The sequence below is a fragment of the Gymnoscopelus braueri genome (assembly GCF_963280865.1).
Source record: "Gymnoscopelus braueri genome assembly, chromosome: 9".
Lineage (NCBI taxonomy): Eukaryota > Metazoa > Chordata > Actinopteri > Myctophiformes > Myctophidae > Gymnoscopelus > Gymnoscopelus braueri.
The window spans coordinates 34,303,278-34,318,734 of NC_137610.1; the positions used below are offsets into that span (position 1 = coordinate 34,303,278).

Below are 15,457 nucleotides of genomic sequence, written 5' to 3' on the forward strand. Positions count from 1 at the left end.
ACAAAACTATGCCAACCTATATGTCTCTGAAGAGACTGGCTAATAATGGACCAACTTGTGGCAGGAATCAGTGAATAACTAGTGGATGCCCACTCACTTGTTCATCTTTACTGTCTACAACTATATTATAAGTAAGTAAAGAGCAGTTGGTTCCCAAGCCATGTGGTCCACAGGTCAGGAGCTTATCTCCTATTTCTGTTGTGCGAGGCGGCTTGATGTACCAGTACACCCTAGACAGGACGCTAGTATGTTGAGACTTACCCTCGATCAAATTTTGCTAAAATAGAAGATTTACAAGCTCACAGCGTATTGCGACAAGCTTATCGATCAGCTATTTTGACAATGAGATTTGGTGTAGAGGGAAAAAGGAGGGGTCAAGTATATAGACCCATGGGGGACCCCAGTCAACCAAGTATTAGTATAGGGTTAAGACGTTAAGTAGTTAAGAAGCTGATGACCAAACAGTTGTCTGCATTTTCCTCCCTCTGGCATGATCAAACTAAGTTTTATGTGACATTCAAGCAACTAATCATTTGATTTGGCAGTTGCCAGCGATTGGTAATTTGGAGTGTAGAATTTTGCGCTTTTTCAAAATGTGCTTCAGGACCAAAAAGTGTACATGAATACATTCTGCTGGAGTAGATGATAATTGTATCAAGATGTTCAATCAAGATCACTGCTTTGCAACATGGTTTCCTCAGGGAGAAATTTCATGCAATTGTTTAATTTCACTATTTTATTCACTACCAGTGCATGAGAGAATATGTAACTGATTGTTTTTTTTGTTTCTTTTTTTCCCTTTTTTTTCACATTGGCTTCATTCTGTGCTCATATCTCCTCCTTATACACTAGCCTGTGGTAGGTGCTGTATTAAATCAGATTTTTACACCAGTACCTATTTATGCATATCTGTTTCAGGCATTCCAGATAGAAATGTTTGGGAAACTGACCCAGAAGATACAGTACAGGTGCCTTTATGAATATTGTTTTAGGCTTGGTGTCATGGTGAAAGATTAAGCTGAGAAACATAAATATTGTAAACCGCACCTCTGTACAATTTGCTGTTTTGATCACTGAAATTACTTGTCCATGCATTGGTAGGAAAACAGGAGTAGAATTGCAAGGGTAAAAAGCCTTTAGGTGAGATTAGATGCAATCTGGAGCTGTCCATGGTACTGAGATTTACATAAAAGGATTGTAAGCACCTACTGTACACAGGAAGCCAGATCCTCATCATTGTGTTGTGGTTTTCATAATGTGTCATCATTAACGTATGCTAGTAAAGTACATGAATATGTTTTATAGGCCTACTGTAGAATATTTGCATACTTACAAACAAACTTTCCAACAGTAGTGGACAGTAACTAAGCACATGTCCTCAAGTACTGAATTTACGAACAATTTTGAGGTACTTTACTGGAGTAGTTCTAATTTTCCTAGGCGATTGATTGATTGATTGATTGAATACTTTGTTAACAGTTTGCAAAGAGTACAGAGAAGTAGGCTACAGTTCAATATAAGGTCTGTTAAGAGGATTTTAAACCCAAGAAAGCACTATATGGCTTAATTGTTTCCATTGGGGTCCTTTGTACTCAATTCATCAAAAAAAAAGTTACATACCAGATTATGAAAGAAACTCCATGGTTCAGAAGGCGACAAACGATGATGATGACGATATCATTACATTTCACTTTGTTCCTATTCGTGATCTTCCCATCGCGTCCCAAGGAGGGGGAGTTGGTGACGTCTTTGAGCAGAGCGTCCCTTTTCTCCTCAAGGGGCTTATAAAAAGGCGAGTGAAAGTCTCGTTATTGTCTCATTTTAAGAAACTGAACCTTTCGTAAAAGAAGATTCAGCACGAAACTTCAAGCGGACCAACGCGCAACTTGGAAAGAATATCCAAGCCTCTTTTCTCAGAGAACAGCACAAGTCACACCAGCCGTAAGGTGAGATGGAGATCATAGTGCGACTGTTCATTGTTCAGACACTGGTCGTTTTTACTTGTGTGCATAATTATCAATGTGACGTTTTCCTTCTTTATTTTAGATGCAGAGATACTTTGGAGCCTTTTGCGTGTCGCTTATCTTTTGCGCAACTCTTTCTGAGACCATTGGATTCATTGCAGTAAGTTCATTTATGTTGTGGAATTTGTATTTAGCTATAGGCTACTTTTTTTTAATATATATATATAAAAACCACGTGTATATAGAGGCTATATATGGTTTATCAAATATATCACAAATGTTTTGCATGCCTACTTGAAATGTGTCTGACTCCAGTCCAATGTGTTTCCAATTCGAGAAGCTAACGTGTGTCAGTCACAAAATAGACATGTTAATTTAGGCTGTCTTATGCATATTAATTTCACAGAGTTAACAGAGTTTATCCATATTACACTGTGCAGGCTTCTGCATTAATTAAGTTCTTAAAAGACAAGACTTATTGGAATAAGTAATGGGAAGATGGGAAGAGGACTATGAAAGTGGGTATATGCATAGTGCATACACTATAAAATCCACACATAAAGGGTTGGCCTATTTGGTATCACCCTCCTCCACACACTTTGAGTCAAATTAACACTGAGTTTTTTTGTTGTTGTTGCTGTGTATGTGTTTAGCCTACATTTGTGTATGAGTGTTGCTGCACCCTCACAAATCTGTTTGTCCACAATGGCAGGCTAAAGAGAAGCGAGGCTGGACTCTGAACAGCGCAGGCTACCTCTTAGGTCCTCGTAAGTAAATAATAGCCTACTCAACACAAAACATCCTACATCATTTTCATCACATATGGGGTGCTTGGGGCAAAATGTCTTATCTTAAGAGTTTCTGTTCACACAGCTTTGCATGCAACAACATATCTGTGCCTGAATGACATTAAATTGCACCACACAAATTATGCATCATTAAAAATTGACACAGCAAACCCACTGTAAATGTATGTTATTTTTTCACAGATGGTGTTGCTTTCAAGTGAATGACCTGTTGAATTGCATTGTTCAAGTGACACCATCTGTGACAATATACATTAAGCTTAAAGCTGCAATCCACTTAATTTGAATGCATACAACATTATTTTAATCAATCTGTAAGGTAGCCTATGTTAATACAGTATAACTAGCACATCTGCAGTGGATGGAGGTTGTCTCCCTAGGGAAGACAACCTCCAAATGAAGGGACTTCATTTGTACTGTGTGGGACAACTACTAGTAGTAGTACTGCCTGAAGCTCATATGGGAAATATCTCCCTGATCAAGCAAGGTTTCCGTCTTGACTGAGCTGTAAAAGTTTGGTCTCCCATGCGTTGTCGGCCGTATGTCAAATCCATACAATCCATGCAACAGAGGAGAACATATCAACACGATACTACAAGTTTGGCTTCCTTAATTCCTCTGTAAATCTGATTCAGTTTGATAAAACCTTCAGATTGCTTTGTTGTTTGAGAGACAAATTAGTGATACCTAGTGTGTGCACTGTGTGCGTGTGCGTGTGTGCGTGTGCGTGTGTGTGTGTGTGTGTGTGTGTGTGTGTGTGTGTGTGCGTGCGTGCGTGCGTGTGTGTGTGTGTGTGTGTGTGTGTGTGTGTGTGTGTGTGTGTGTGTGTGTGTGTGTATGTGTGTGTGTGTGTGTGTGTGTGTGTATGTGTGTGTGTGTGTGTGTGTGTGTGTGTGTGTGTGTGTGTGTGCGCGTGCGTGCGTGTGTGCGTGCGTGTGTGTGTGCGTGCGCGTGCGTGCGTGCGTACACGTACGTACGTACATATATGAGTATGCGTGTGTGTGTCCACACAGGTACTGAGTGTCTGCGTGATGGTCTGAGTGTGTGTGAGTGTGTGTGCGCATGCATGTGTGTGAGGTGCAGAGTGTCTGTGTATGATCATCATTTGATCATTTGTGTGTGTGTGTGTGGGATCATTTGTGTGAGTATGTGTGTGTGTGTGTGTGTGTGTGTGTGTGTGTGTGTGTGTGTGTGTGTATGTATGTGTGTGTGTGTGTGTGTGTGTGTGTGTGTGTGTGTGTGTGTGTGTGTGTGTGTGTGTGTGTGTGTGTGTGTGTGTGTGTGTGTGTGTGTGTGTGTATGTGAGAAGCCCGGGTAAAGGTTGCTCCTGCCTCATCCTGTGTTGCAGGTCGTATTGATCACCTAATTCAGATAAAGGATTCTCCCAGTACCAGAGACACAGGAGAGCTGGGCCCTCAATGTAAGATAGAAACATGTACGGCCGCTGCAGGGCCTTGGTGGATGGACAGGAATTGCTCTGTGCAAACATCCTGCCACTTGTCTTGTTTTCTGCCCTTAAGTATTTTCAGGGGAGCAGCTGCTCCGTTGGCCCATTCTCTATCATTACCCAGCTGCTGCTGTTTGTGTTCATAAGTTAAAATGTTATTTTGTTTTGTTATTGTTGTTCCGTTCCCAAAATAACTTCATGTCACAGGTTTTGTGTTTATGTGCTGGTGAGCTGTTATAATGCATTGCAGGGATTGTTAAATGTTACAAAATGGGCTCTATATTTTCAGGAAAAAAGTAGTTTACCATACCTAAATTAACCACAGTAACCATGGCATCCTTATTTTGGGCCATGTCATTATAGGCAATTATATTTTTTGAATAGCTTAATAACAGATCAAGAATAAAATATCAGATCTACAAATAGCTTGTAGATATCTTATTTTCACTATTTGTCATAGTATATAGGCCTTAATTATTAGTAGATGATGACAATGCAATAATAATAGTATAATAATAACAATAAGTCAATGAGAATAATAATTATGATGCTTTTTTATTTGAGCAAAACCTTTTGAAACTAGAAATGTAGTCAGATGCTACAGTGCCCAGGCCCATCATAGGCCTCCGTTGGTCAGGGTTGACCATGGTTTGCACATTCTACGGGTCTGCTAAAAAGAAACGCAGAGAATGAAGAAAATATTTTTTTCTTCTTCATTTTTAACTCTGACAATCACCCACTCTGCTGTAACAGTTAAACGTTTTACAAAAAAGAAAGCCAGCAAGATAAAGAATATGAATGGTAGAATATGTTCAATTGAAGTGTCAGGCCAGAAAAGGAGCCATAGTGGGCGCGTTCGAAAATGACGCACCGGAGCACACTTGCCTATTAGTTTGTATTGGCCAGTGCGCTCAGTGCTGTATTTTCGAACGCACCCAGTGACAAACAGAAAGACAGACTGTGTTGCTGCCTTCTGAACATACTAGTGGTAATAAGTGTTATTATATGTTTAGGGTTAAAAAGCCCTGATGGGTCATAAGTAAGGTCACAACTGAAGCACTACTTCAGCTAATTGGCATGGCCTCATGATGAGTTAATGTCACAAGAAATTAGAAACTGCTATGAAGGGGATATCTGTTCGGACTGACAGACAGACAGACAAGACACTGTAAGCTACATTGACAGTGATACAATGACGTTAATGTTCTTAACCTGTTGCCATTCTGTAGGAGTTGATTTGGTTTTCCATGAAGGAGGTAATTGGCCAATGGCCAGTAAAGTGCTCATGACAAATTAAAAATAGCTCTTATAGTACTAGTACTGTACTTTTTCTTTTTAAAAAGCACTCCTCCAGTGAATTCAGCACCCAATTACAATTATTTTATTGAGAGTACTCATAGCTCAAAAGGTTATGCTTGATTATTTCAACTAATCAGAATCGACACCTCAAACACACCCTTTTTTGTAGAATCATGAGTAATACTAATAACCAATGTCCATGCCTATAAAATCAGAATCAGTATACTGTACAGCAACTAATGATATGGCTAAGTATATACTATACAGTATACTTTCGCATGCTTGTTTTGGTATCATGATTTTCGTTTCTCTAAGCTTGTTCTGTAAACAACTTGTTTTTGTGAATCTGTTTCTGTCATAGTGGTTTTACTTTATTTCTCATTTCATTCATATTGTTTTATGCAATTCCATGAGCTAAGCCCTGCAGCTGGTCCGTAGAAGTTTGGAAATTGACACGAACAACAGAAAAATGAAGTGACAATCTGAATTAGCTGACTGAGCTTAGAAAGATGTCATTTTGGTCTTCTTATGAGCTATAGGCTGACATGTGTGCGTGTGCGTGCGTGTGCGTGTGCGTGTGCGTGCGTGTGCGTGTGCGTGCATGCATTTGTATGTAAATGTTTCTCACATGTGACGCTCCTTGAGTGAAGTGGGATGCTTTTTAATTGTAGGAAATAAGTGCAAATGTGTGTTCAACTTAATACTATATGTACTCACTTATATGTACTTAATATTAGGTTACTTAAAATAAACAAACTATTTGTGTTCTTCTTTTAGCTTATTTAAATGCTTTCATACATTTTTCAATTTCTGATTTAAATATTAAATCGGTTTGTAGCATTTTATTTATTTCATAACTTTATTTTATTCTTATTGCCTGACTAGAACAAAATAAATTCTCTAATTTTGGAAGATCTATACAACCCTTTTCATTTAAGACCGGGTTAATTCTGTCAAATTAAGAAATTGATTTTGCAGAATATAATAATAATTAGTTGTCTCATCTACAATCTGAATAATTGTATGATCTCTTACTAACCTTGATTGTTCAGATGGCATTGAAGGACACAGGACACTAGGGGACAAGGCTGGTCTGGCTGGCAAGAGAGACATGGATGAAGACTACAGAACAGGTCACACACACACACACACACACACACACACACACACACACACACACACACACACACACACACACACACACATTCAGACTTTTTACATAATCATCGCATCGACATGCGTTGTGAGCTTGTATTGACTATTTTTACTACTTTTGCTGTCATACAATGAAGTATGAAATAGGCTTAGGCACTTTAAATTTGAGATGTTTCTTTCGTTCTCAAACATTTTCATCTCAAGGACCCCCAAATTGATATGCATTTGGCCGTGGACACCCATTTGAAATGATTTTGTGTCTGGGATATTTGAAGGGATTTTGTGCCAGGGACGTGTTACGTCCCAAAACGTTGTATGCTGGTAGATCAGCTATTTTCATATAACTGAAAGACCAAATAGGGCTTAAGTGTTTTAACTATTTCTCATTTTTCCGGGGACCCCGCTTTGTGAACCAGGGTATAGATGTTCTGGTACTGGCAGTATCAAGACACTTCGTGTGTTTCACTGTACATACTGTTGTTGGTAGACTGAAGTTCTACTGTGCTCTTCTTCCACAGGGGCCCAGAGGATAGCAGATGAGGATGTTATTCATACAGTCATTGACTTCCTGTCCTACCTCAAACTTAAAGGCGAGTCAGTCCCAACTCTTCACATGTGTCTGGGTGGGGAGATCCAAGCCTCTGCTTTTGGTATCCCCCCTGGCCATTCACTTGTATTCAATTAAAATATATTTTTTATGTAATCTTTCACTGTATATTTTTCACAATAACCATTCCAGATAAATGAGTTGTTGTTGTCTAACAACTTCTCTAAGCACAATTTTAGTCATGATTGTCTGCCCTCGTACCAAAATGTCACAATGTTGTTGTTGCTTTCCAAAATAACGCTACGATCCTGCAGTATTAAATTTGGAGCGGTACTTCCTTGGTTTTGTCAAGGAGATCTGGACATCTGGACCGAGTATTTTACAATGGTCGCAGTCGTTCAGAAATAGTAATTATTCATAAGCTGATCCACCTGGCTCTCATTGACTCCGATGTATTCCACTGAAGCCTCGGCTGCAGTTTACCACCCAGTGCAACGAATCTGCCAACTGGAATAGCTGGATAGAGAAAATTACGTTGGTGTCCTTTCCTCAATTTACCTTCCTCGGGTTTTGTTTTGAACTGAATTCTGGGAGTTGCAGTTCTAACAGAATAAGGATCTTCCAGAAATGTCACCAAAAATACTACTAAAATGGCTGTTACACAGTAGAGTATGACTTTAAATACATGAATTTCCTTTTGGGAAATGTAGACTTGATATTTATATTTGATAATATCCAAATTTATGGGAGGAGAGGGCAGACCAAGGACCAGATGGGGGGGATTACATCTCCACACTGGCCTGGGAACGCCTCGGGATCCCCCAGAAGGAAGTAGCTAATGTTGCTCAGGAAAGGGAAGGCTGGAGCACTCTGCTGAAACTGTTGCCACCGCGACCCGACTCCGGATAAGCGGTTGAAGATGGATGGATGGCTTTATTAACAACATTATGTTAACCACATTTACCCTGGTGTCCCTATTTTGGGGAAATTTGTCAAAATGTGCCAAAATCATTCCTTAAAAAAAATGCACAAATAGATCTACTCCACATAGTGAGCTTGTAGATAGTCTATTGAAAATGTCCAAAAAATGTTATCAATCGAACCCTGTTCACATGTATGCTTTTTTCAATATAGCGATACAAAAGCAAAAATTGTAGATTGTAGATGATCTATTTTCGTTATTTGTTGAACAGGTGTATAGGGCTTAACTGCTTAGGAAAATGTCCACCCCCTTTTTTTTAAATATAAATTGACCGCTGTTCAATGTATGCTTTTGTCATTGCAGAGCTGGGTGCCCTGGACAGCCTCCCGTCCTCTCTGACCTCAGAAGAGCTGGCCAATTCTTAAGTCATCTGTATTTGTCAGTTCACCTGTTTGTCTTCTCATCCTCTCTCCTGTTTGTCTCTCTGATGTTTGCCTTCCAAAAAACAATCAATGTTTTTGCTGTCTTGGCCCATGTTACCTTAGCTCCCTTTGACAAGATACAAAAGTTCTTATTCTTAAGCCTAATTTATACTTTGCCATGTGATGGTGTTGTGTGCCGAAAATTGGATATTGGCTATTTTCAACGCGCAACACTGTTGTATGATGCATACATTTGTCATTACCTTGTTGTGGCACACAAATGACATCAATGTGGCTGTCTATGCAGGGTTATGCCACATGGGGTATTATTTTCCCAGCACAGACAGCTAAGACTAGATCATATCTGTGCTGTGCAAGGCAAGGTGAAAGAGTTCTGGCTCCACCACTCAATGTAAAGATAGCATAGGATAACCTCTGAGATATTTGAACGGAGATTGATTTTGGATGGCTCTGGGTACAGGGGACTAAATAAATGTATTCCAAATCACACTAATATTGTTTCATCATGTTACATGTACAGTACTGTCATCTGATTTGAGAGGAAGGAGTGAATAAAATTAACAAATGGCATTTTACTCAGACCGAGAGTTGTCTCAACTATGCACACACAATTCATCACCACCATCTACAAGGCACGAGTTGAATTTCTAGGGTTGTTCTATGAAATCTAGACCCGTATTTCTTGTCAGGGTGTAAACTAGCCTACATACAGTACAAACAAAGCCACTCATTAGTTCAATTTGGATTATTTGAAATGAGACAGTCAAATATGCAAAAGTCAACATGGTTGACGTTACTATGGGTAAGCAAATAATGCTAAATGGTTAGATTCATTAAAAAAAGGTATTACTGTTTACTGTGTAGGAAACAATCCAGAGGGTCACAGGGTTTCAGTGACGAGGGCAAAAATGTGGCAAAAATAGCAGAGCTACAAGCTCCTAATGCACCGTGTTGTCAGCTTGTATATCGGCTATTTTTCAGTGTTAAATAGCTGTATGTTCTGATAGTAAAAAATACATTTCCAGCTCAGGATACCTTTTTCATCCAATCAGGAGAGAGAACTCAGGATACAGGATAATGAAGTGAAATGGAAGTGATGAAACAAATAAATGAACAGACAAATTTGGAACTGGAACACAAGCTGATAAATAATCTTTGTGGAGTCATCTCTCATGACCTGAAAATGTATTTTCTGTTTACTACAAAACTTGAGATTGGGGAGACCCCTGTTACTGAACAAACACATTATATAAGCAATGATTACTATCAGAAGTTTTAACCAAAAATATACACTTACACTACAGACAGTTGACTGATAAATGAGACATTCCTGCCTGTTGTCCCCTGATGCCACTTTTATTAATTAGAAAATATACAGTAATATGAATTAATTAACACATTCGGTGCCAGAATTTTATTAAAACAGTGTACGTTGAGTGCCAGAGATCTCACCGATTGTAACGCTGCGCTGTTTAGAGCTGCAGAATCCACGACGAGCACCCGGATGTAAACAATGGATGCGTGTACGATGGTGGATGGTCCAGGCTAACGCCTGGAACAATAACATCTCTCACGCGAGTCGCCATTGTGGAGTGATCGCGCATCGAAAATGACTCGTTTTACACACTGTAAAAAGTTAAGGAGATGCAGAGGTTTTTATCAAGGAGATAGAATGGGAGCGGACGGGAGCCAGTTTTTTTGGCACAGTGATCCATCTGTCCCTTCCATTTAAGAGGCACCGTGGGTAGTTCCAAAGTTGCGCTAGCCCCCCCTTGTGGAAAAAAAACAAAAACATTGATAACACGGTAAATCCCGGTTTTGGCACCTAAGCGCTAAACATTGAAAAGCACCCAATGTGTTAATAAGGATTAATTACCTCACTATTTACAACATTACCTAAACAATGCTGCTTATAGTGTTTCACCAGTGAAGAGTGTTCTTGGCATTCTGTAGCGGAGCGAGTCGTTATCAGCATTTTAGAACCACAGCAGATTGCCGTTAGTGTTGTTCACCAAGGCAGATTGTTTCCAGTATAGTCCTTGAATTCGCCATTGTCTTTTTCTGTGAGATTAGAGATGGTGGAAAGCAACCCAGAGACGCTCTCCTCCACTGACAGTGGAGCCTGAAACAGAGAGAACTATATGTCATAACTTTGTGTCATCAGCCTTTCCACATTAGCCTGGAAACCAGACGAATCTGCCAGTTGAGAGAAAAAAAAATTGCCCTCGGCAGATTTGGTCTGGCCCCGCTCGGTTGCGATTGGATTTCCCTGCCCCCGAAGTTGTGGGGCACCAATCAGGGCCCAGTATGCAAATATGGGACGGGTTTACACCAGTGGTATTTTTTTTATCCACCCCTTGGAAATGCAGGTTCCACACAGAGATTCCAGACTAATATCTACGCAGTGATGATATTAGTCTCGCCATGCCAGGCTATTTCCACATGGCTGCTGAGAATTTTTGGGAGCTCAGACCATGTAATGTACTTATAGGTCACTGATTCACTCTAGACCTGATCAGAAAATCGCAAAAAGACTTGATCCCAGTCTAGCACATCATTCACGATCAGCTGCGACCAGCTCTCGGTTTGTTGAAAATGTTGGACTGAGCGTGATCGACCCACCGACAAGAGTGGCTTGTACTAGCTGCATGATCACAGCTAAAAATATGCTCTCATTCAGTTTATTGGGTTTATTCATCAACTGTATCTGAGCCTAATACGGCAACTATTTATGCATACAAAATAGTTCTTTGAGAATAGAAATTATCGGTTGGCTACGTATAGATACGTTCAGATGATAGATGATGTTTAGTAGCCTTCAAACTGGTCTAATGAAGTTTATCATTGGCAGTATGCAAGATGTGACACTAATGACTTTCACCCTGGTGTCCCGATTTTGGGCAGGTCCTTATTACAGGCAAAATGTTTGCCCAATTCTTTCAGAATTTTGGCCGATTTAAAAGCTCACAACAGTATAAAATAGGGTTTAATTCGTTAACAAAACACAGAGCAGAGGATACTTACATGAGGTCCTCCCATGTCAGTTTTGACCCAACCAGGGTGTAAAGCCATGCAGAGAATACCATCCGACTCCAGATCAGCTGCTAGACACCTCGTCACCATGTTCAGTGCTGCCTGCGTACACACATTCATAAACCAATAGCAAATAGGTTAGTAGCGTGTGAACAGAGATGTTATACACATAATGTGAGCAATGGCCCTTTGTGAATGTGATAGTGGAAACGTATGCATATGTGTTCTAGTGATGACGTCTTATGTAGGCTCACCCGGAAGTTACTTGCCATGGTAGATTTCCAATTGGAATTTTTGCATTGGGTTTTGAATAAATGTAGAAAACTGGCTATCACACACTCCATTAATGTTATATATAGATAGATATATAGATATATAGATATACAGTAATGAATAACAACCATTTATGGGGTGGAATATGTAACAAAATGTGAAACTACTCCCCTATGCTTACATTAACCACATAACCACATAATTTCAGCATGGGCTGAAAACTCTAACTTAAAAAAACAAACAAAAAATCAAGTGCCAACTCACTTACAGATTTTAGGACTATACTGTAACACTAACTTCCAGTCACATGACTTCTCTATGAATTAAGATGTAAACTCAAATTTGTGATGCCTGTGCTCAAACTCAGTAGCAGCAGTTATCATGCTGTGTTCTGTTCTGACCTTGGAGGTGCGGTAGGAATAGCTTTTGAAGTTGGCACCATCTCCCCAGTTGCATTTGATGGAGCCCAGAGTGGAAGAGACGTTGATGATTGCAGCTCTATGAATGCCCATTCCACTGGACTGGGCTGCAGCAGTCCGGAGCAGTGGGAGGAATGCCTGTAAAGTAAGTAGCCCAAAGTGACTTTTTTCATTTACATTTTTCATTTACAATTTTGAATGTAAAGTTAAGTAATTAGATGTGTTGGTGAACTTGGTGTCAGATTTTTTCATCGCTTATATGTACATTATTTCTTAAAATGCAGGACAATAAGGACAATGATGAGGAATGTACTGTCACTTTTTTGGTGCCAAATGCCAATGATTCAGTGCATACAACTTTTATTCCCCTCTTTAATAATTTTACTGTTACTTTAAATAACTTTTTCCTAAATTTAGTGTTTTATCAGTACAGTACAGTATATTAACTCATATGTTCATGCAATGCTTCAAAAGCAGAAGCGTACAATGGATTGACATAATTAGATTAACTTTTTCCGAAGTTTCACCCAGTGCAACCTCAGCTCTATACTGAAGCTCGGTGGGATTCGCACATTGTACCTTTGTCATGAAGAGTGGTGCAACAGTGTTCGTCTCAAAGGTTTTCATTATGTTGTCTGGGCTAACAGAGTTTATGTCATCAGTGTTGTTGATGGCTGCATTGTTGATTAGACAGGTCAGACCCCCAGAACCTACAATGGACTGGACCTCCTCCAGGGCTGAGGTGATGCTGGGTGGGCTCACAACATCTGGACAAGCAAGGGGAAAGAAATAGTACTTCAGAACACTTCAGTCAGCCAAGCACGTGAGAGCCACAATAGGGAAAGAGAAAGAACTGTTCTATAATATTGGATATTCCAATTAATAATCACCACTGAGTCAACTATAATAGACATGCACAGACCGTATAAATATGCACAGTGTTGGTGTTAGTAACACTGTTAGTAACACTGTCTGCAGAGCTTCTGTTTGCATAGAAAGGGCTCTGGTGCCATCTATTGCCAGCAACACTTATAGCAACAGCCAGGTCAGGTGGATCACATTTGACTTTTAGCCTACAACTTTTTCAGCTTTAATACTCTGTATTGCATCACTTATTTAGCTGTAGCCAAGAATCTTAATTTACATCATATGTCAGCACCATGTCTCACCTAATGTTACAATGTGAACACCAGCATATGTTTTGGAGAGCTCTTGCAGATCCTAAAATAAAAACATGTAGAGTAAAATAATTATTTGAGGTGCAAAAAGGAGAAACAAGGAGAAGTGAAAATAGGAACAACAATAAGATTCATTTTTCTTTAGTTTGTGGCAATTTGAAGAACTCCATATATTCCTGTATTCCTGTAGCACATTGGTTCTCAAAGTGGGGTCCGGGGACCCTCAGGGGTCCTTAGGGGGGTACCAGGGGTCCCCAGCAAAATTAGATAGTGTCACAATCACTTTAACCATATGTTATACTTTGGCTATTAAAGAATAGCACATCTACAAGCTCATAGTGTGTAACTTCATTTGTGCAAATCGATCTTTTTTAACACAAAAAATTGCTTCTGGGGTCCCTGGCACAAAACATTTTCAGATGGGGGTCCGGGGCCAAATACAGACCAAACTGGGGGTCATTGACTTGAAAAGGTTTGAGAACCATTCCTGCAGGGCAGGCATACTCACTTTAGCAGCAGCAGGGTCGCGAGCTGCAGCTATGATGGTGGCTGGACGGTCCTTCAGTCTCACCAAGTCCTTCACAATCTGCAGCCCAATGCCTCTGCTCGCCCCCGTTATCAGAATGGACTTACATTTACCAAAATATTCACTCATCTTTGTGTCACGACTCTGTACCAGCCTATATTCCCTTCTATTCTCTTTCAACAGTCAACAACAGAAACATCAATTATTATTTTATAAGTAACGTGACGTTGTGCGCGTTAGGCGTGGGCGTGGCTACGGTGGCTTTCTAGTTTACGTACAGTGCGTTTATAGGTGGGCTCGGTTTACAGCACGGGTAAGCACAGGAGAGCGCTAAGATTATAACCCTTTGGTTTTAGTCAGTGGTGGAAAAAGTACTAACATTTTTTACTTTAGTAAAAGTATCAATACAGCAATAGACATAGCCTACTCTGTTACAAGTGAAAGTATGTTATTCAAAATGTACCTGAGTAAAAGTACAAAAGTATTTGGCATCTAAATATACATAAAGTCACAGAATGTCCCATTTCAAGTTTCGTATAAAAATAATTTGAAAATAGCAGATCTACAAGGTCACAATCCGCATTGCATAGCCGAGATATATAGACCTTAAGTGGCTGTTTAGTAATATCTATATATGTTATAGTAATATCTAAATCTAAAAAGTAATATTGATTAAAGTTTTCAAATAATTGTAGTGGAGTAAAAGTACAATATTTTCCCGAGAGATCTAGTAGAGTAGAAGTAAAAGTATTGCAAATTGGAAATACTCCAGTAAAGTAAAATACCTCAAAATTGTAACACTTGAGTACATGTATTTAGTTACTTTACACCACTGGTTTTAGATTGTGTGCAAATCAATGTGTTAACACTTTTTCTTGTGATGAATGCCCTCAGGCCTCAGTCTGGCTTTCTCTCTCTTGGGTCTTGAGTCTTTACACCTGGTACAAGAAAAGGAGAGCGCCCCCATATTATGTGAAAACTTCGACAACGAAATAGTTTTGGAAAAGTAAACCATTTTATTACATCGTTTCTTGCCCTCACAGGTAATGTACAGGAAATTAGTATGACTAATTTCATATTGTTTTTCCTTTAACACAATGGTTGACAACGTAATTTATATTTTCAACTGAATGTAATTTTGTCAAGGGAAAGGGCCATCTATCTATGAGTTAATATTTCATCATTAGCTAATAGCTAGCTCTAAGTTAATGCTAGCTAGAGCTTCCGTGCTGGACTGATTTTAAATTCATTAAAAGCTAATAATAATGCTAGTTATGCTACAATTTATCACATAATATTTTCTGACATAATAGACTGCCTACTGCTTCACCTGGTTAGCTAATCAGTTGCTATGGCAAACAGGCATTTTGGAGATTCTGGGCTTTAGACAAGCTGCATTTTTTCCTTATCTGTATAAAACTTGTATGAAAGTCTTGTATTATTAC

The 15,457-nt window shown here is 39.4% G+C and overlaps 2 protein-coding genes across 2 annotated transcripts; one reads left to right on the forward strand and one right to left on the reverse strand.

The window, feature by feature from the left end:
* The first annotated feature begins 1,830 nt into the window (after window positions 1-1,830).
* gal (galanin/GMAP prepropeptide) lies at window positions 1,831-9,039 on the forward strand. The gene is made up of 7 exons (XM_080437192.1): window positions 1,831-1,946; window positions 2,047-2,124; window positions 2,677-2,731; window positions 4,119-4,190; window positions 6,569-6,649; window positions 7,190-7,261; window positions 8,504-9,039. Exons 2-7 carry the CDS (start codon window positions 2,047-2,049, stop codon window positions 8,563-8,565), a joined length of 420 nt encoding a protein of 139 aa, XP_080293318.1. The 5' UTR covers window positions 1,831-1,946; the 3' UTR covers window positions 8,566-9,039.
* Window positions 9,040-10,447: 1,408 nt separating this feature from the next.
* On the reverse strand, window positions 10,448-14,207 carry LOC308091775 (C-signal). Its single transcript, XM_080437497.1, has 6 exons — window positions 13,995-14,207; window positions 13,478-13,529; window positions 12,888-13,075; window positions 12,291-12,446; window positions 11,608-11,718; window positions 10,448-10,705 (listed from the first exon to the last, which is right to left on the reverse strand). Exons 1-6 carry the CDS (start codon window positions 14,139-14,141, stop codon window positions 10,592-10,594), a joined length of 768 nt encoding a protein of 255 aa, XP_080293623.1. The 5' UTR covers window positions 14,142-14,207; the 3' UTR covers window positions 10,448-10,591.
* Window positions 14,208-15,457: the final 1,250 nt, after the last annotated feature.